Raw genomic sequence first — 19,977 nt, 5'->3', positions numbered from 1 at the left:
ATTTCTTCTGCGCTTTCCGCACACGCAGAGCCATCTTGCGGCAAACACAGAAGACCCCCTCCTCTCAATGTACGGCGCTGCCCCGACAGGAGGCGCGCCGCGCGCGCATTGGGACCGCTGCCAGGCGCGTCGCGGTCCCGACTCCCTCTCTCCTGACGACGCTTCGCCGTGCTCCCGGTTGCAGAATCAAGCGCCATTCCTTTCTTTAGATTACTACCTATCTCTCTGCCCGTGCCGATCACGACGTTTGGCTGGCGTAGATCGTTTCCCCTCCGATACACCGAGTTCTTTGGTTCGTTCCGTTCGCTCAGGCGCACGTTTCGTTGCCGCGCCGAACGCTGCGTTGCTCGACGCTCACCGCGTGATAGGTGGGCGCTAAGTCCGATGTGGGGCGCATCGTAAGTGATCGCTGTGCCGTAGCGCATTGTCTTATACCCCTTGGCGGGTCGACGGGAACGCTGTCGCGTCCCACTCTTGAAGGCGAAGCTTAAGCGTCCTCCAATTTTTCTTCTTCACAATCTCCCCCCGGACAAAAAGAGCCATCCTGGCGCCTTAAGAATCGGGAGGCAGAGGGTCGTGGTAGGGCTTGAGACGCGAGACGTGGACAATGTCACGTCCACGCCGGCGCAAGTCTTCAGGTGGTGACAGGGGCTCAATGAGAATATTCACCGGGGATGTTTGCTCCAAGACTCGGTAAGACCCTTCGAATTTTGGGACGAGTTTCGAGGAAAGCCCTGGCGTTTGGAAAGGGACCGACAACCACACAAGAACGCCTGGAGCGTAGGTGGTGTTTGGAAGCGTGTCGATGCGGTTTTCTTTCTGGCTCTGCTGTTGCTCTGCCGTAAAGGAGCGCGCTAGCTGGCGGCATTCTTCGGCTTGTCGGGCGATGTCGGAAACAGGTAGACACTCGGAGGCGTCAGGACGGTATGGAAGGAGCGTGTCGATGGTATGTGTAGGCTCGCGGCCATACAGGAGGAAGAAAGGTGAAAATCCCGTAGTGGCCTGGATCCCGGTGTTGTACGCGAACGTGATGAATGGAAGGATGCGATCCCAGTTACCATGATCAGATGCCACGTACATAGAGAGCATATCACCAAGTGTGCGGTTAAATCGCTCTGTGAGCCCGTTAGTCTGTGGATGGTATGCCGTGCTTGTCCGATGAATAATATGGCATTCCGAAAGCAAACTTTCGACGACTTCGGAGAGGAAGGCGCGACTTCGATCGCTGAGGAGTTACCGAGGTGCGCCGTGTCGAAGCACGATGCGATGTAGGACGAAAGAGGCGACATCCCGCGCTGTAGCACTTGGTAAAACAGCAGTTTCGGCGTAGCGTATCAAATGATCAATAGCAACTACGATCCACCGATTGCCGTCTGGTGTCATAGGAAGCGGGCCATATAGGTCGATGCCGACGCGATCGAAGGGTGTGGCAGGGCACGGGAGCGGCTGCAAGGCACCAGATGGGCGTAAAGGCGGCGATTTGCGGCGTTGACAGTCAAGACAACACCGAACAAACTTGTGTACAAAATTGTACATGCCGCGCCAGTAGTAGCGGTGGCGAATTCGTTCGTACGTCTTGAAGACTCCGGCATGGCCACACTGCGGATTGTTGTGGAAAGCGGCACATATTTGAGACCGTAAGCTGCAGGGAACCACCAGAAGCCACCGACGACCTTCGGGAGTGTAATTGCGTCGGCGCAGCAGCTGGTCACGAATAGCAAAATGAACTGCTTGGCGTCGGAGGGTTCGGGATACAGGGATGGTCGACGATCCAGAAAGATAGTCGAAAAGAGAAGCGATCCACGGGTCACGACGTTGTGCGGTTGGAAAGGAGTCCATGTCGAGAGATGACACTGAACGTGCGGAAGTTGTTACGCAGGCCGAGTCTGGAGGTAAAGGTGAACGAGACAAGGCGTCTGCGTCGGAGTGTGTGCGTCCGCTGCGGTATACGACGCGAATATCGTACTCCTGGATGCGTAGTGCCCAACGGGCTAGGCGGCCAGTGGGATCTTTCAAGTTGGCGAGCCAACAAAGCGCATGGTGATCTGTGACCAAGTCGAATGGGCGCCCGTACAGATATCGTCGGAACTTGCCAAGTGCCCATGCTATAGAGGCTAAAAAACCTTCTAGCCTCTGTACCCATACTAAAGCCAAGCACTCTTTTTCGGTCACGCTGTAATTGGCCTCAGGCTTCGTCAGTGTGCGACTCGCATAGGCGACTACATATTCGGGGTAGCCCGGCTTTCGTTGGGCGAGTACGGCGCCGAGACCGACCCCGCTGGCATCTGTATGTACTTCAGTTGCAGCTGACGGGTCGAAATGGCGAAGAATAGGTGGGGAGATGAGAAGACGACGCAGCGTAGCAAAGGCGGAGTCACATGCAGGGGACCAGCAGGAGAGGGCGGCGTCACCGCGTAGAAGCTGACTCAATGGCGCCATGATCGATGCGAAATTTCGAACAAAGCGCCGGAAATATGAGCATAGGCCCACGAAGCTTCGAAGTTCTTTGATGGTCTGAGGCTTCGGGAACTCAGCGACTGCTCGAAGTTTTGCAGGATCGGGTAGAACGCCGTGCTTGGACACAACGTGGCCTAAAATGGTGAGCTCTCGTGCGGCGAAGCGGCACTTCTTGAGGTTGAGTTGAAGGCCAGCGTTCGTTAGACAGGTCAAAACTTGTCTGAGGTGGAGCAGGTGAGTAGGAAAATCAGGCGAGAAAACCACGACATCGTCGAGGTAACACAGACATATAGACCACTTGAGGCCACGCAGCGTGTTGTCCATGAGTCGTTCAAAGGTGGCAGGGGCGTTACAAAACCCGAAAGGCATCACCTTAAATTCATATAAGCCACCAGGCGTAATGAATGCGGTTTTCTGGCGATCGGCCGCAGCCATCGGGACCTGCCAGTACCCTGAACGCAAGTCAAGGGACGAGAAGAATTCTGCTCCCTGAAGACTGTCGAGGGTGTCATCGATGCGCGGCAAAGGATAGACGTCTTTGCGCGTTACCTTATTTAACCGACGGTAGTCGACGCAAAAGCGAATAGACCCGTCCTTCTTGCGAACGAGAACGACAGGAGATGCCCAGGGACTGTGCGAAGGTTGAATAACATCACGGCGCAGCATATCTTCGACTTGGGTGGTAATGACACGACGCTCTTCGGCAGAGACGCGGTACGGTCGTTGACGTAACGGCTGATGTGAACCGGTGTCAATGCAGTGCTGCACTTCCGACGTGCGGCCCAGGTGAGATTCTGAAACGTCGAATGAACTTCTAAATTTGTGCAGGAGATCAAGAAGGTCGGCGCGTTCGGCAGGTGTGAGGGTATCGGCGATGGCATTCGAGAACGTATCCCTAGACGTTTCCTCAAGCGCGGACATCGAAGATGGTTGGCTGGGGTCGACATCAAAAGAGTCTCCGGGTACGTCAAGCAAAGACGAAGAGTCGAGGAGTTCCACGAAGCCAAGGCATTCACCAACGAGCAACGTAATAGGCGCACAGAGGGGATTGTAAAAGTATATAGTGCTGCAGCCGCCAGCCATGTCAAGCGTCGCGAAGGGTAGTGGGAGAGATTTACGGCTCATGAAGACGTCGGACGGTGTGAAGAGGACCGTTGCATCAGCGAGGGCATCGCAAGAGACGGGCACGGGAGCGAAGGAGCCAGGTGGAATATCTGTGTCCTCGCGCACGGTAAGTTTAGAAGGGTGGTCGCAATCTTCGTCCAAGGGTGCGTCACAAGGGGGAAAATTCAACTTCGGCGCGTGCGCAGTCGATCACGGCTTTATGACTGGATAAGAAGTCCCATCCGAGAATGACGTTATGCGAGCAGGTGGGAAGAACAATACACTCGATGATGTAAACGATGCCGTGAATAAGCACACGTACAGTACTGGATAAGAAGTCCCATCCGAGGATGACGTCATGCGAGCAGGTGGGAAGAACAATACACTCGATGATGTAAACAATGCCGTGAATAAGCACACGTACAGTACAGGCTGCGTGCGGAGTGACGTGCTGCGCGCTTGCCGTACGAAGCGACAGCCCAGAAAGCGGCGTGGTCACCTTGCGCAGCGAACGGCACAGTTTGGCGGCTATCACAGAAACGGCTGCGCCGGTATCCACAAGAGCGAATGCAGGAACACCTTCTACACAAATTTCGACCACGTTAGCAGGAGAGGCGCGAGGACTTTGACAGTTCGAATGGGGCGCAGTTCTTGCCTCGTGAACTGCGACGTTCAGTTTTCCTGGTCAGGTGGTGCGGGTCGCCGACGCATTGGGGAGAGCGAGCGTTGGCGAGGGGATGGCGAGCGGCGCGAAGGAAATTCTGGGATGTCCGCAGGAGCGTACGGTTGGGGGGAAGGAGCGGCGTATTGGCGAAATGGCTGGCTGCCGTACTGGAAGGGCCGCGAGGCGTCGCCGAACGCTTGAGGGCGAAGGCGGCAATATCGGGCGACGTGTCCGGGAGTGCAGCAAGAATAACAGATGGGTCGATTGTCAGGTGTCCCCCAAGGATTAGCTCGCGGTGCGGTCCAAGATGTAGCATGGGCTTCCGGTGGCAGCGGTTGGGACTGGGTCGTGAAAGACGCCTGTGGAGGCCTGCGTACGGCCTGCGCGTACGTGAGAGGCGCGGCCACAGGCAGGACTGGTTGCGCATAGGTGAGAGGCGTGGCGACAGGCTGCCCTGCCCGCGTAGAGTTGAGATTCGCGGCTGCAGGCGGCTGATGGTGTGCGGAAGGGACAACTTGGGCGACCTCTTCTGAAATGAGGGTGCGGAGCGTGTTTGGAAGACGGGAGGTGGGCTCCTGAGTGAAGGGGATCGACTAAAGAAAGTTGGCAGGCAACTTCCTCACGCACAAAGTCCTTGACCCGTTGAAAGAATGAGGATGGGTCGTACATGTTGTCAAGGCTCGCCAACAAGTCGTCGCTTCCCAAAGGACGCCGAGTCGAAGCGCGTTGCGTCCTTAACTCGTCGTAACTTTGGCATAGGCTGACAACTTCAGACACCGTGCGCGGATTCCTGGCTAGGAGCATCTGGAATACGCCGTCATCGATGCCTTTCAGTATATGGCGAATTCGCTCAGCTTCGGGCATTGCGGCGTTGACTCGTTTACAAAGGTCCACGACGTCTTCTATGTAGCTTGTGAACGTTTCTGCCGTCTGCTGCGCTCGGGTGCGCAAGCGCTGTTCGGCACGCAGCTTGCGAACAGCGGGTCGGCCGAACACTTCCGTAAAGGTTGTCTGGAAGACTGACCATGTGGGCACGTCACTTTTGTGGTTGTGAAACCACAGTTGGGCAACACCAGCCAGATAAAAGATGACGTGGGTGAACTTGGCTGGATCATCCCACTTGTTGTGTGCGCTCACCCGTTCATAGGACGCAAACCAGTCTTCCACGTCTTCGTCGTCTGCACCGCTGAAGACTTTGGGGTCCCGTTGTCGTGGAACGCCGGTGCAGGTGACGGACTGTGGCGTCGGTGCCGTTTGGGATGAGCTGTCGGTCATGGCGGGTGGTAGCGTTCTTGATCTCAGCTCCAGGGTTTCAAGCGACGGGGTTTGAGTCCCCGCACCTCCACCAATTGAGAAGAGGTTTATTGGCGGCTCCTAATGTAAAGGCACAGCAATCGGGAACGGCGAGGCAACCCGAAGCACTGTCCAAACGGACGCCAGCAATCAACAGCGCGAGCCGAGACGAGCCGCGCGTTGGCTGTGCCGTGAGGCGCGTCTTCTTCTTCATATATATATATATTGCACTTGAAGAAACTTCGTGTGACCACGAAGAATTGTTTCATTGCATTTCGTTTCCTTAAGGACCTCACGAGGGGGTATTACATAAGGGGTGGTATCAGCTAATAAACATGAACAATGCCACATGTGTTTATATACAAAAAAGGTTATTTAAATTTTCAGGGAAGGATGACGCACAGGTGATATCAACGATATTTTGGGGAAGGCCGTTCCAATGTTTAGCTGCACGCGAGAAGAAGGAAGCTGAAAAAGTAACCGTTCGGGCACGTGGACGGAAAACTTGAAGGTTGGGGTTGGTGCGGTGAGAAATGTCCGAGGCTGGCATGATGTAAGGTGCACGATTAAGTGATGAGTAATAGAACTTGTGGTACAGTAATAGGGTGGCTATGCGACGGCGAACTGAGAGAGGCGACAAGGCATATTTGGTATTGAGAGCTGAAACACTGACGTCATATGAATAGGAAGAATGGATGAACCTTGTAGCACTATTTTGGACTGCTTCTAGATCATTTATGAGGTTCGCATGATGCGGGTCCCATAAGGCTGATGCACATACTAGTTTAGGTCGAACGAGCGATTTGTAAGCAAGCAATTTCACGTGAAGTGAGACGAGGCGAAGGTGACGTTTAAGAAATCCCAATGTTTTGTTGGCTGATGATATCACGTTAGCAATATGTTCGTTCCATTTTAGATCATTAGAGAATGTGATGCCTAAGTATTTGAAAGACGACACAGATTCTACGGACTCGTTAGCGATTTTGTATTGAAACGCATGAATATTGTGTCGACGGGTAATGGAAAGGAGCTTGCATTTTCTAGGGTTAAGAATCATAAGCCAATCTTCACACCATTGTTGGATGCGGTTAAGATCCTCTTGAAGGGCTTCTTGATCCATAGTGTTAGTTACTTGGCGGTATATAACGCAGTCGTCAGCAAACATTCTAATCTGGCAAGGTACAAGCAGTGGGAGGTCGTTGATATATATAAGAAACAAAAGAGGGGCGAGAACTGAGCCTTGTGGGACACCTGATGTTAAAGGAAGAGGATGGGTGGACTGGTTATTTATAACAGATTGAGAGCGATTAGTTAAGAAAGTCTTGATCCCCTTTAGTACGTTACAATGCATACGTTTAACCGAGAGAGTTTTTGTATTAGCCATTGATGTGGAACATTATCGGGCCAACCCCCCCCCCCCCCCCCCCATCCCCGACCACAACACCGCTCTTCACACACATTCCTAAAGCGCTGACAAATCAATCTATTCGGCAGCCAACATTTTGATGCCTTTTACAGTGAGAGCTGTATATGAATAACCTTACATAGTTTTTCCGTCATCCTTCAACAGAAAAAATCATCATGTGGGCCGATCCTGGTGATAGTGCAAAAAGGGTCCAAGCTCAATGGCCCATATTTCTGTGGGCTCGGGAACCTATAACGCGCCCTTCGAAATCTTCGGGATGGGCCCACGTATGGGGAGCGCTCAGCGCCTGCTACGCCTCCGTCGTGGGTGGGCCATGTATTCCACTATCTTCAGTACTGACCCACGTATGGGGAGTGCTTATTGCCTGCTTCACGTCCACCGCGGGTCGGCCCGACCGTAGTGCAATGCCGGGGCTACCCGCGGTGGAGGTGAAGCAGGCGTTAAGCACTCTCTATACGTAGGCTGATCCCGAAGATAGCGCAATGCCGGGCCGACCCACGGCGGAGGTAAACCAGGTGTTAAGCACTCCCCATACGTGGGTGAAGCACTTTGCTTTTCGTTTGAGAGCTTTGACTGTCGTCAGCTCTCGCTGCCATTCCATCTTCAAAGAGTGGAATGGTTGTCAATTTTTTCACTCCTTTTGGATGGCGGTAGTTATCGACATCTTCAGGGGCGTGAAAGTCAGTTTTCTCAGCGATTCGGTGCCCGCGCGATTAAATCGAGATGAGTTCAGTTGTCACCATCTATTCAACGATCACGCGCATCGCTGCTGCTTTAATAGTTAAATCTTCTTTGTTTAGACTGATACAGCGACTGATTCGGTTCGTAGTGAGCTGATCTTTATGCTCGAGGAACGAGTTGCGGCCGGAGAAAACGCCACTTGCGTTACAGTTTTCCTTTTGCTTCATTATTTCCTTGAGTCACGGCTCGCCGCGACGCTGGCAGATCCTCGGAAGCATAAAATGATGCCAATCAGCTTCCATCATCAGACCCTACAATAAGCGGTAAAACCATAAACAATATCATTGTCACCCGTTACCTCGTCTGGCTTTTCTCTAATTGTACAGCACTTTTCGTGCAAAATTGGCAACTGGAAAGAAGTATCGCAATGAGTTTAGAAATTAAACGATCTACTAAGGGGAAGAGCCAAGGTGACAGCCAAACAGGAAGGAAAAGCGAAATTAACAAATTTAACTGTTGTTTGTGAAAATATTTGTGGATCAACATCTCAATATTTCAAAAGGAAGTAGAGAAAAGGCCGTCGGAAGTGGAGAATAATTCCTTGTGTTTTGAATCACGCTTCTACAGTTATCAGTGGAGCTGCCTGAAGTAGCCACTTCTCTGCTGCGCTAATGTGAGTGTTTTTCTAACTTTCTGCGGTGGGCGCAGTACGTCTAGAACCGCAGCGTCTTGCACTGTACGTCGTTGTACGGGTCTGGTGACCACGCATCGTTACGCAACTTCCCGAATAGCAACACGGTTCGGTTTTGGCAACTTAATTGGTAGAACAGTACCTGTTACTGCAGAAACTAACCAGTTTTAATATTAATCCCCAAGTTATTGCGTGGATCGCCGAATATTTACGCGAGAGGCGACAATATGTAGTCGTAAACGGCGAACAATCTGCAATAGGTAATGTAACGTCAGGGGTACCTCAGGGATCAGTTCTGGGGCCCCTTCTTTTCCTACTTTATATCAATGATATTAATGAAAATGTACAGTCCCATATTAGGTTATTTGCAGATGACTGTATATTATACCGTAAGGTTACATGTGAAAGTGACTGCTTCGTAATTCAAAACGACTTATATGCCATACACGAGTGGTGTGAGCGATGGGAAATGAAACTTAATCTCGAGAAAACGGTGTGTATGAGGTTCTCCAGAAAAAAAAAATCCTGGAAAATTTGAATATACGATAAACCACTGTCCAGTAAAAATGGTGTGTGAATATAAATACCTAGGCGTTTACTTTTGCCCCTCTTTATCATGGAATCGGCATGTGGATTATACCGTAGGCAAAGCTTGTCGGAGCTTGGGATTTTTACGACGAAATACACGTGCGTTTCCACAACAAACCCGGGAGCTACTGTATAAATCATATGTAAGATCTGCGCTCGAATACGCATGCCCTGTGTGGGATCCTTCATCAGTAACCAACAAAGAAAAACTAGAAAAAGATCAGTCCATGGCGACAAGATATGTACTAGATATAGCAATGTATGACAGGCAGTTTAGTGCAACTAAATCTAAGGCAATGCTAAACTGGCAATCTCTTCAGCACCGAAGAGCGTCGTTTCGACTGAAGCTTTTGCACACCATATATCACTCTCATACTCGAATTCCGCGTGACGTGTACATAAGCCAGCCTCACTACACATCAGCACGCAAAGATCATGAGCAGAAGATAAGAGAATACAAATGTAATACATCGGCCTTTAGCAGCTCGTTTTTCCCAAGGACCATCAGTCAGTGGAACCGACTTCCTTCCTCAATTGTAGGAATTTCTTGTCCTAACAAGTTCTTTTCTACACTAAAAGCAATAGAATCTTTTGATCCCTAAGGCTTGGTAAATATCCCGCGTACGCCTAGCAATCATGACCTATAAACAATCCCAGCTGCAAATGACATTTTCTTTTAGGGCCTCTTTTTCCTTTTTCTCTTTTTTTTCTTTTTTTCCACCTTGTCGCACTCTACCTTAATCACTGCATTGTTTTTTTTTCCAACTTATTATTCGATTTGTTTCTTTTTTTGCTTTTTCATTATGAGTCTCTGTAATCATTGTGCTTTATGTACTCTATTTTTTTTTTTCAAATGTGACATGTGACATCTGCAACGTGCCTGTTTCCGATATGGCTGTGTGCAACTTAGCTGTGTGCTTTTCTTTTTTTCTTTTTTTTGTCGGCCTATAGTAATGTGTTGTTGACTTACACAAATTTATGCAAACCTGCAATTTTGATGCTTGTTTTTCATCTGTACCCCCCCACTGTAATGCCTGAATGGGCGCTGTGGGTACCAAATAAATAAATAATAAATAAAACGAAGGATCCAAAAAACTGTAATTGTTCCGCAAAGATATATATTTCTCTATAATTCTTCCAAGGCTAATTCAAGAAACGCTATTAGAATTCTTCTTTTTTTTTACTTTCGCTTGTTTACTTGTTCTTGGCAGCGTTATTCCTGCGCTTCTGTCATGCGCGAGTCCATTTTATGTGCTTCCTTGTTTGCCAAGTAAAGGAGGGGTATATCTCACAGTGAGATACACCTGTGAGGCACAGCTTATTTCAGTCCTCTTTTGCGGATTTACGCGTCCTTGTAGCGAATGGTGGGCATTATTCACATTTGTACTAGTAAAGCCCCCCCCCCCCGAAAAAAAATCCTGGGTACGTGCCTGGTTCGGGGTATTTGCAAGACATAACGAGCTGCAATGGGAAGTAAACGTGTGGTACAAAGGCGACCTCCTCACTCAGGCGCAGCGGCATGCGCTTCTTCCGCAGTGGCGTACTTGAGCGGCCGTCCTCGGGAGCCGCAACAGCGTGCACACTCCTACATCGCTGGCCGCCGACCACCGCCGCTCCAACACGTCAATGCGCAGAGCGCGCGCGCCCGCTTTTCTGCGCAACGATACCTGGCGTGACAGCAATTACTAAACTTAAAATTCCACAGGCACTCAAGACTCTACGAGCTCACTCAAGTCTCCTGCGAGCTCAGGGAGAGCGTTTGGGTTTGGACGCCCATTCGCCATCGCGGCCTTTCGAAGAAACTGTTAGGGCGCTACTTTGCGCCGCATAAAGTTCTTTGGCGGCTCACCGATGTCAACTATTAGGTTGCTCCCGATAGTCCGCATTGCTCATGGCGTCGACGGCGTCTACCGGAGATTGTGCACGTGGTCCGGATGAAGCCCTATTTGTCCGAGTGAATTCACTGCACCGCAAGCGTGTCCCGGTCCTGCTGCCGTGACAGTAAAGCATCGGGACGAGGCTTTATAGGAAGAGCGTCTAATGTCACGACTAAACGCTAGCAAGAGAACTGGTCGACGTAATGAAACTAGCATGAACATACTAAGCAGTCAGTTAAGGAACAAGATCAAGCTAGCTAAGGACTTTTTTTACCGTTAGTTCAGGCAACTTTCTCAGTGAAGCACCAGAAAAGTTATGCAGAAACATTAATGGTAATAAACTAAGTAGTATCTCCTTAATAGCTAACAATTCGCCTCTCACAGATCCAAAAGCTGTTGTAGATATCTTTAATTAGTACTTTCATTCGGTGTATGCTGATAATAATGTCAGTTCTTGTTATAAACCAGAAGGCTACACTTCTGTGTCTGACGTTGTTATTTCCCGCGAAGGTATTTTTGATCTACTTCTGAAGCTTGACATTAAAAAGTGGAATGGTCCTGATAACATTCCTGCAGCTTTCCTGCGCCAATATGCAGAATGGATATCCTATTACCTGTACGTGATTTTTAACGCCTGTTTGGCGCACTGCTCTGTCCAATCTGAATGGAAAACCACTCGTGTTATACCCATCTTTAAGGCTAACGATCGTTCCTGCGCGTCCAACTACTGCCCAATATCCTTGGTCGCAACCAGCTACAAAACTTTTGAACATGTAATCTGCCGATCCTTAACTGAGTTCCTAGAGGAGGCTCATTTCTTATCTGATCTGCAACATGGTTTTGGACGCGGTTTATCGACTGTCTCTCAGCTGGCTTCTTCTTGTCATGACTTTTTCATCGCAGTTAACAATAGACAGCAAATGGATGCAGTATTTTTGGACTTCGCCAAAGCCTTTGACAAGGTTTCCCATAGTAACACATAGAAAAGCTTTACGTAGCCGGAATCTCTTCCAACCTTATTGATCTTATCAGAGCACATCTTGATAACAGATTTCAATACGTCCAAATCGATAACCACTGTTCAGATGTCCTTCCTGTCTCATGTCTTCCTGGTTTCCCTCATGGATCAGTACAGGGGCCTATTCTGTTTCTAATCTATATAAATTACACAGTGAATGTGGTAGATTCTGAAGACAAAATTAAACATTTTGTAGACGACTGTGTTCTGTATACAACAGTGAATTCCACAGCGGATCAAAATAGGTTAAACAACAATCTGTGTAAAATATCGAGCTGGCGCTCTGAATGGCGCACGTTTCTTAACCCTGAGAAATGCTTAGTACTCCGAATATGTAAAAAGAAAACGGTTCTGCAATATCCATACACTATAGGTGGAGTGACGCTTAGAGAGTCACCAGTTGTAAAATAACTTGGAGTTCAAATCACTAGTAGCTTGAACTGGGACATGCGTATAGACACTATTTGCGCGAGTGCTCTTAAGTCCCTCTGGTGTTTGCGACGTAAACTGCCCAATGCTCCAGTTCAGGTGAAGTTGGCGCCGTATAAGGCTTTGGTGCGGCCTCGATTCGAGTACGCTTCTTGTTTATGGGATCCATTCACAGCAAAAACATTGCAAAACTTGAAAGAGTACAACGGATCGCACCCCGTTTTATTTGCAATAGCTACAGAGGAACAGACAGTGTAACAAAAATGATAAATTTTCTTGGCTTAAAATCTCTTCAGGCGAGACGCACCGAGGCCAGACTGATTTTTTTTACTTAATATATAATAATATAGCCAAATCAATCATCATAAGTACATTACTCATGTTTCGCGCGCAGGTAGACGTTATAACAATGGAAAAATGATTCAAGAATATCGAGCTCATAGTGATAAATTTAAGAACTCATTTTTTGTAAACACATTTACCAACTGGAACAAATTGCCGCAGTGTGTAGTGGATAGCCCGAATGTGGAAACGTTTCTTGTTAACTTGAGAGTCTCGAGTGTGTGAACTTTGTAATGTGTTCGTACGATGTGTATGTGTACAATGTAACATGTGTATGATGGTATCTTGTGTGTGTTTGTATAACGTTTTTTCATATTATGGTATTTTATTGTGTATTTTCTGTGCCCACCCCTGCTTGCAGTCACGTGACTCCGCAGTTGTAGTAAGTAAATAAAAAAGAAAACGAATTAAGAGACACGAGGAGCGACCACGCTCCCTTTGAAAGAAGACCAAGTTGGTGCGTCGGCCTTGTGGTCTCTGAATACAGAGCTGGTTTTTATTTCTCGCGTGCTGGTCCTGCGTACAGATTTATTCATTTATTTTTTTTTTGATGTCGCGACGATTTACATTGTACAGCGTGGTTCCGCATAAAGCTGTCGCGGAGTGCTTCCGCCGAAAGGAAAAGGCAAGGGGTTTGAAAAAAACCGTGGCTGCCTTTTGGGAAGCCTCTGAAAATTCCGTAATCAATCATCGTGGGTTTGCCTAGTCAGACTAAACGCTCTTAGAATAAGTAATCTCAAACCGACGAGCGGCTGCTCTTTAGAACACTGAGTCACAAGCTTTGTGGTGAAGTTTAGTGCGCAGGGATGGCTCTTAATACTTTTATTTTTTGTTTCGTTGGCGCCACCACTACGACCCCACGCGAAGTTTGAAAAGCTTAAGGTCAATACGCCATGTGGTGGCACTCAAGCGAACTAAGCCCTGATGTCCAGGAAAGCTGGATATGGTTACGTTAGGTAAGTTAGTGACGGATCAGCAGCGTTAATGGTCGAGCATGATGGAAACTTTTGTGGCTCAAACGTGTGTTTAAATTTGAGAACAAAAAAGGTAAGTGCTCAAAAGCGAGAATGTGAGAACAGATAGAATTGTGTGGCTGAGCGTTATAGGTCGTAGAACCACCTGACATTTCCGTGCTTACTTCCCTTACAATAAGAAAATTATCGGCCTTGACGTTCGATGAGAGTACGTTTTATTGACAATTCATCAGATGGTACCAGAAAGTCGACCGAACTCACAGCTGTCGCCGTCTGCATTTCCATGCGTAGCACCCACCGTGCACCCACAGGCTCTCGGCAAATATGAAATGTCTGGATACTCTAATAGACGAGCGGAGTCACGTAGTCCTGTACTGAAGCACTGTCCTGCGTTACAAGCAACAAAAACGACACTGCACTGTCAATTGCCTTACTTTGTCCCTTTGACGAAATGCCCGCCCTGAATCGTCCAAACCACGCTCAATAGGATGTTTTGTTCAATATAAAGTTACATACCCGATTTCACGTTCTTTTGAGTGCGCACGTACTCGTCTCTATTAAGCATAATCAGAAAATAATTACTTGCAAAGGTTACATGCAATTGCAAATAAATATATGAAAATGTACTTGCTTATGTATGGCTTTCATGTACGAAAAGGCGTTCGATTTACCAGCAGTCATGAAGACATTGCGTAGTGAAGAAGCAGAAGGCGCACTCGTGAATATGTTGGAAATATCTATCATTCTACTGCTACCTTGATTCTTCACACGAAAACAAATGAAATACCGATTAAGAAGGGGTCAGCAAGAAGACGCAATCTCTCCAATGCTGGTCGCTCCATGCTTAGAAGTATTAAAACTGTTAGGCTGCACGGATAGGATTAGGTGTGAGGGGCAACAGGAAACATATCAGGAACCTGCCGTTTGTAGGTGACATTGTCCCTGTTCATCAACGCTGAACATGACTTGCAAATAACGACTGAGGACTTCAGCCGACATAGTGTAAGGGTAGGTTTGAAGATTAATATGCAAAAGACCAAGGTAACGTTCAATACCCTAGCGAAAAAAAAACGAAAATTCGTGATTGGCAGTTAGCCTCTAGAATTTGTGCGAGAATATGTTTGTCAAGGCCAATTAGTACCGGGGCACACGGGTCACAAGAAGAAAATTTACAGATGAATAATGGGTTGGAGCACATGCAGCAGGTACTACCAACTGATGACCGACAGCTTTTCACTGTTGTTTAACATAAGTGAACAATCATTGCATTCTATCAGTACTATCATCATCATCATCACCTTTTTTTCCCTCTAGAAGTACGAAGGCCTCCCCCGGCGATCTCCAATTACTCCTGTCTTGCCTTAGCTGATTGTAACTTGCACCTGTAAATTTCCCAAGTTTATCACGCGACCTAGTTTTCTGCTGTCCTTGACTGCGCTTCCCTTCCGTTGGCTCCCATTCTGTCACTATAATGGCCCACCGGTTATCTGCCCTGCGCATTAGATGGCCTGCCCATAGCTACATTTTTTTTCTTAATGTCAGCTACAATATCGGCTATCCCCGTTTTCTCTCTGATCCACAACAATATATTCCTGTCCTTTAACGTTACGCTTAACATTTTTTGTTCCATTCATATTGTGCGCGGTTCTTAACTTGTTCTCAAGCTTCTTTGTCAGTCTCCGAGCTTCTGCCCCATATGTTAGCACCGGTAGAATACAATGATTGTACACATTTCAATGATCGGGGTGATCTGCCAGTCAGGATTTGGTAATGCCTGCCGTATGCACTCCAACGCATTTTTTATTCTTCTGTAAATTTCCTAGTTGTGATCAGGGTCCCCTGTGAGTAACTGACCTAGATAAACGTGCTCCTGCACAGACTAACGCACGATACTAGCATGTGGGGCCATAACTTGCGAGAATAACCGCGTAATGAGCGACGGAAGGAAAAAATGATTTGCATAACGTTAAGATACAGGAAGACAGCGTTGTGAATTATAGAGAAAAGGGAGAAGCCATTATTCTATATTTAAGATCAAGAGGAAGAAATGGAGTTGGGCAGGACATGTAATACGTAGGGCAGATAACTTGTGGTCTATTAAAATTGCAGAATGGGTACCAACGGAATGAAAGAACAGTCTAGGACGACAGACAATTAAATGGAGTGATGTAGTTAGGAAATTTGCAGGCATAGGACCGTGTCGACTGGCACAAGACAGATAACAGGAGATCGCAGGGAGAGGCAGTCGTCCTGTAACAGACATCAAATAGGCTGATGAAGATGCCTTGAAATGCCTACAAAGAGCCCATTTATGGTTTCTATGCCGACATTCGAACTACGAGGCTTGGAGTTATGCAATGCATTGATTTATGCAAGCTTTGTGAAAAGAGAACCATTGTAACCTTCTTATGTCCTTAAGGGACAGCTGCTGTCGCAAAGCTGATTCCTTGTCCTTGCTTGCAGGAGGAAACAACCATGAAACTCATTCGCTGGGTAGAGGTGCACATCGGCCGGTCACGCAAGAGGTCCAAAAAGACACCCACAAAGCAACAGGCGTCGCCCCAATGCAGCTTCCCGTCTGAAAAGTGCATCTCACCGCTGCATACGACCGCTGAAGACGAAGGCACCTCACATTTAGGATGCCATGCCCGCCTAGAAGTGGAGCCGCGAACCAGCAATCTGCCCAAGCTATCAGTGCACATCCGCACCAGCTTTCTGGGTCAGACGTCGCCGGCAGACGCGCGCCAGAGGAGCGGCATCAAGACAAACCCGTGGATTGCGTCTTCGCGAAGCCCCTGCGGAAGCAGCTCGGCAGACTCCGGTTGGGCCGGATCGCACTCCTCCACCGGCTCCGAGGGCGATTATGGGGATATGAGCCTGCTGCTGCCGCCGCGCGAGCCTCGCGACCATTGGTCCTCGATGGGATCGCTGCGTAGCCGCGCGCCTTGCGACTCGAGCATTCAGGCCGGTTCTCCGCTTCGTCTTCGCACATCGTGGGCCTTGGACCGGCGACCATCGCCCCTCACTGGATCCAGGGACCTGTGCATGACGACGCAGCTAACGGAGTCGGCGAGACAGCAGCGGGGTGAAACCTGTATCGCCCGTCGAGCATTGACGGGTACCCGCATCAGCGACAGTAGCGACGACGAGGCCTACTCTGAGGACTTCCTCCAGTCCGAGGGTAGCAGCGACGCGGTGACCGTTGTGAAAGCTGGAACACCGCAGACTGACTCGGCTTGTGACCCTGGAAGCAGCTGCACCACGACGCCCCTATCTGAGTGTTCCTCACAGCTACAAACAACTGAGACGTTTGCCGACAAAGTACGGCGTCTGCAAGCCCAAAGGGTGGTGGTCGAGCAGAAGATCCACGAGGCCCGTATCGAGGAGCAGGCTTCACGCGATCAGAGGATTCAACTCCACCGCGAACTGATGCACTTCCGCAGGCTTACGCTGCTGCACTCATTGCAGGAGTTGCGATCCGATCTCGAGCAGCGCACAGCTTCCGAGGCTGCGCACGGAGGGCGGCATTGACAACAAGTTCGTTGCTTGAGGCTGAAAAGTACACGTGTTTGACGCTGTACACAGGACAATGTGTGACCGGCTATTTCGCACGAGTTTATCTGGCGTACTAACGTCGTGTCTATACCGTAGCGCTGTATTCAGATAACTGGCAGGTCCACCTACAGGAAGAAGCCTTGACTTCCCAACGCATTCCACGTAAAGATTTTATTTGTCCGTAATGGGTACAACGCGCAGTGTGGTACAGTCTCGTTAGAACAACATTGTAAGATCAAATCATCGCTTAGTTGCATTCATTAGATATCTTGAATATAGCTGTTCTGAAAGGGGTCATGTTTTCGCAATGCAGCTTTATGTTTTATGTACCGGGTACATAAAACGTCCGCACTGTAAAATATGAGTAAATTTTAGGGTCTCAATATCTTATAAATATGTTCTTTTTTTCATTTACTCTTGATGGCCTTGGTAGTTTGGCAACGCGCGCATTGGCGGCTACTGACGTCATAGGGTTCAACTGACGTCATAGTGACGTTTGTTACCATAGACACATAGAAGGCTCGCTTGACTTGAAATGAGAACAGCGCTTCGCAGAAATTATAGAACAATGTGTTAGCTAAACAATACGTCAAATTTATCCAACTGTTTACTAATGTCACTTCGGGAAATGCTGGTAAAGTGCGACCTGACGAGTTCGAGAACGGTGGTGGAACGCTTACGCCGCGGGCACTGCGTATTGCATGCGCTCCCTGCGACGTAGAAAATAGTTTATAGCAAAGAATCATGGCCCTCCGATGAAGTTAAAACGTATTATGTACTATAAAATCCCTGAACCCATTCAGGCGTATGCACGCGTTGGTGTGCACTCTTTATCAATACGTCGTCAAATAAGGCACGTTCACTCCTTTCATTTTTCTGCAATGTTTTACATCTGGCATATATTTCAAGTGGCCGGATAGCTGCTTTACAAGTACGATTTAGACATGAAATAGGTTGTTCTTAGATGAGCATCTTTCATGTACACGTTAACTCTGTAAACAAAACTCATTGAACTGAAAATTCTAAATCTGTTTAAGATCTCTATGTTTTTCATGATTGTAAAGGCGCAATAACTGTAGGCAAAGCACATTTTCAATAGACTGAATTAATTAACGCCTGAAGAGGTTAAAATACGCCTAAATGCGACAGCTGCAATCACTACGGTATGCCTAACCTTCTCGCATAGTGCGACGGAGACGAGATTGGCGAGTACAGGCGCGCGCGTCAGACAAGTACATAAATTGGTACGTTTGAGCATCAAACTTTTACAGCGAAGCTGTTAGCCTCTAGTTGGTCGGAATTTCTCGTGGCGTGCTCACCCAAAAAACAAACGGCAGTTCGAAGGATTTGTGTTCGTGTTACCGGGTAACATAATTATGTTTTCCCATGTATTCGAATTACAATACAATGCTATCACGTGGCAGGTTGTGTGTAAGTCATACTTTACCTTCTTTCTGACGCATTTTACTTCCAGAAATTCAATAACGTACTTGAGTTAGGCGGACGGCTTACAAGAATGAGGATGTACGATGGATGGATGGATGTAATGAGCGTCCCCTTTGGAATGGGGCGGTGCGTTGCGCCACCAAGCTCTTGCTATTATACTGCCTAATGTCCTAGCTAAGTTAAACAATGAAAAAAGGAAAAGGAAACACGATGAACTCCCACAACCAAGTTTTCTGATCCCCTATTGCGAACTGTGCTTTTGTACGTCTCCGTTTTTTGTCGTTTCCCTACTTTTCTTCCACCAATCCTCCAATCACCTCTTACTAATCCCTATTACGGACATGTTTACTTTTTCACTGTTCTCGCTGAACCCAAGGGCTTCAAGGAGGCCAGTAGTGCCTAAATCGACCGCTGGGTAGACGTCTTCATATTCTAATAAAACATGCTCCATAGTTTCCCCAGCTTTAACGCAGCAAGCACATGCTTCTTCCTTCTTATGTCTCGCTTTATATGTGCGTATTCTAAGGCATCCCGATCTCGCTCCGAAAACTAATGAGCTTCCCTTTGAGTTATCATAAATTGTTTCTTTCCTGATTTCGTTTTTTCCTCTTAAGTAGTTACTCATGGCAGGTCTCTTTTCCATTGCCGCCACCCATGAGATTAATTCGGCCTCTCTGACTTTCCGCTTGACCTTCTTTGTTGCTGTGTTGCCCACCCCACAGGCCGCATACTTGCTGGTAAGCTTCCTAGTTCTTTTTCTCCACTGTGAATCAATGTTTTGCCTGTACAGATACCTGAACACCCTCCCAGCCCATTTACTTTCCTCCATATTCCTCAGCCATACTTCATACTCAATTTTACTGCGAGCTTCCCTCACTTCAAAACTAGTCCAGCCCATATCCCCTTGCACAGCTTCATTTGTAGTCTTCCCGTGAGCGCCCAATGCGAGGCGACCCACTGACCTTTGGTTCCCGTCGAGTCCTGATTGTACCCCTGATTTAAAGCAAACAACCGCATTTCCAAAAGTAAGTCCTGGAACCATTACCCCTTTCCACATACCTCGGAGGACCTCGTACCTATTGTATCCCCATAGCGCTCTGTGCTTCATTATAGCTGCATTTCTCTTCCCCTTGACTGTTATGGTTTTTTCCTGTGTTTCCATATATCCGTTGCCTTCGTTTATCCATATACCAAGGTATTTATATTCTGTTACCCGAGGTATTTCTTGGCCCTGTATCTCCACTGTCTGTTCACTGTTTTTATTGAATACAATAACACCTGATTTTCTAACACTAAATTTCAAACCTAAATTGTTGCCTTCCTGTCCACAGATATTAGCCAGACGTTGCAAATCACTTTGCTTGTTTGCGAGCAACACAATGTCGTCCGCACAAAATAAACCTGGGAGTTGCTGCTCTACTACTGTACCCGC

At 48.1% G+C, this 19,977-nt stretch overlaps 1 protein-coding gene across 1 annotated transcript in view; it reads left to right on the top strand.

The window, feature by feature from the left end:
* Positions 1-17,513, top strand: part of LOC135897514 (uncharacterized) — an 88,592-nt gene extending 71,079 nt beyond the window's left edge. The window contains exon 2 of the mRNA XM_065426155.1: positions 16,008-17,513. Coding sequence (XP_065282227.1) covers positions 16,020-17,075 — 1,056 coding nt within the window. The 5' untranslated portion in view covers positions 16,008-16,019 and the 3' untranslated portion in view covers positions 17,076-17,513. The remainder of the gene's footprint in view (positions 1-16,007) is intronic.
* Positions 17,514-19,977: the final 2,464 nt, after the last annotated feature.

Source organism: Dermacentor albipictus, chromosome 5 (genome assembly GCF_038994185.2).
Source record: "Dermacentor albipictus isolate Rhodes 1998 colony chromosome 5, USDA_Dalb.pri_finalv2, whole genome shotgun sequence".
Taxonomy (NCBI): domain Eukaryota; kingdom Metazoa; phylum Arthropoda; class Arachnida; order Ixodida; family Ixodidae; genus Dermacentor; species Dermacentor albipictus.
This window is presented reverse-complemented; position numbering and strand designations above follow the sequence as displayed.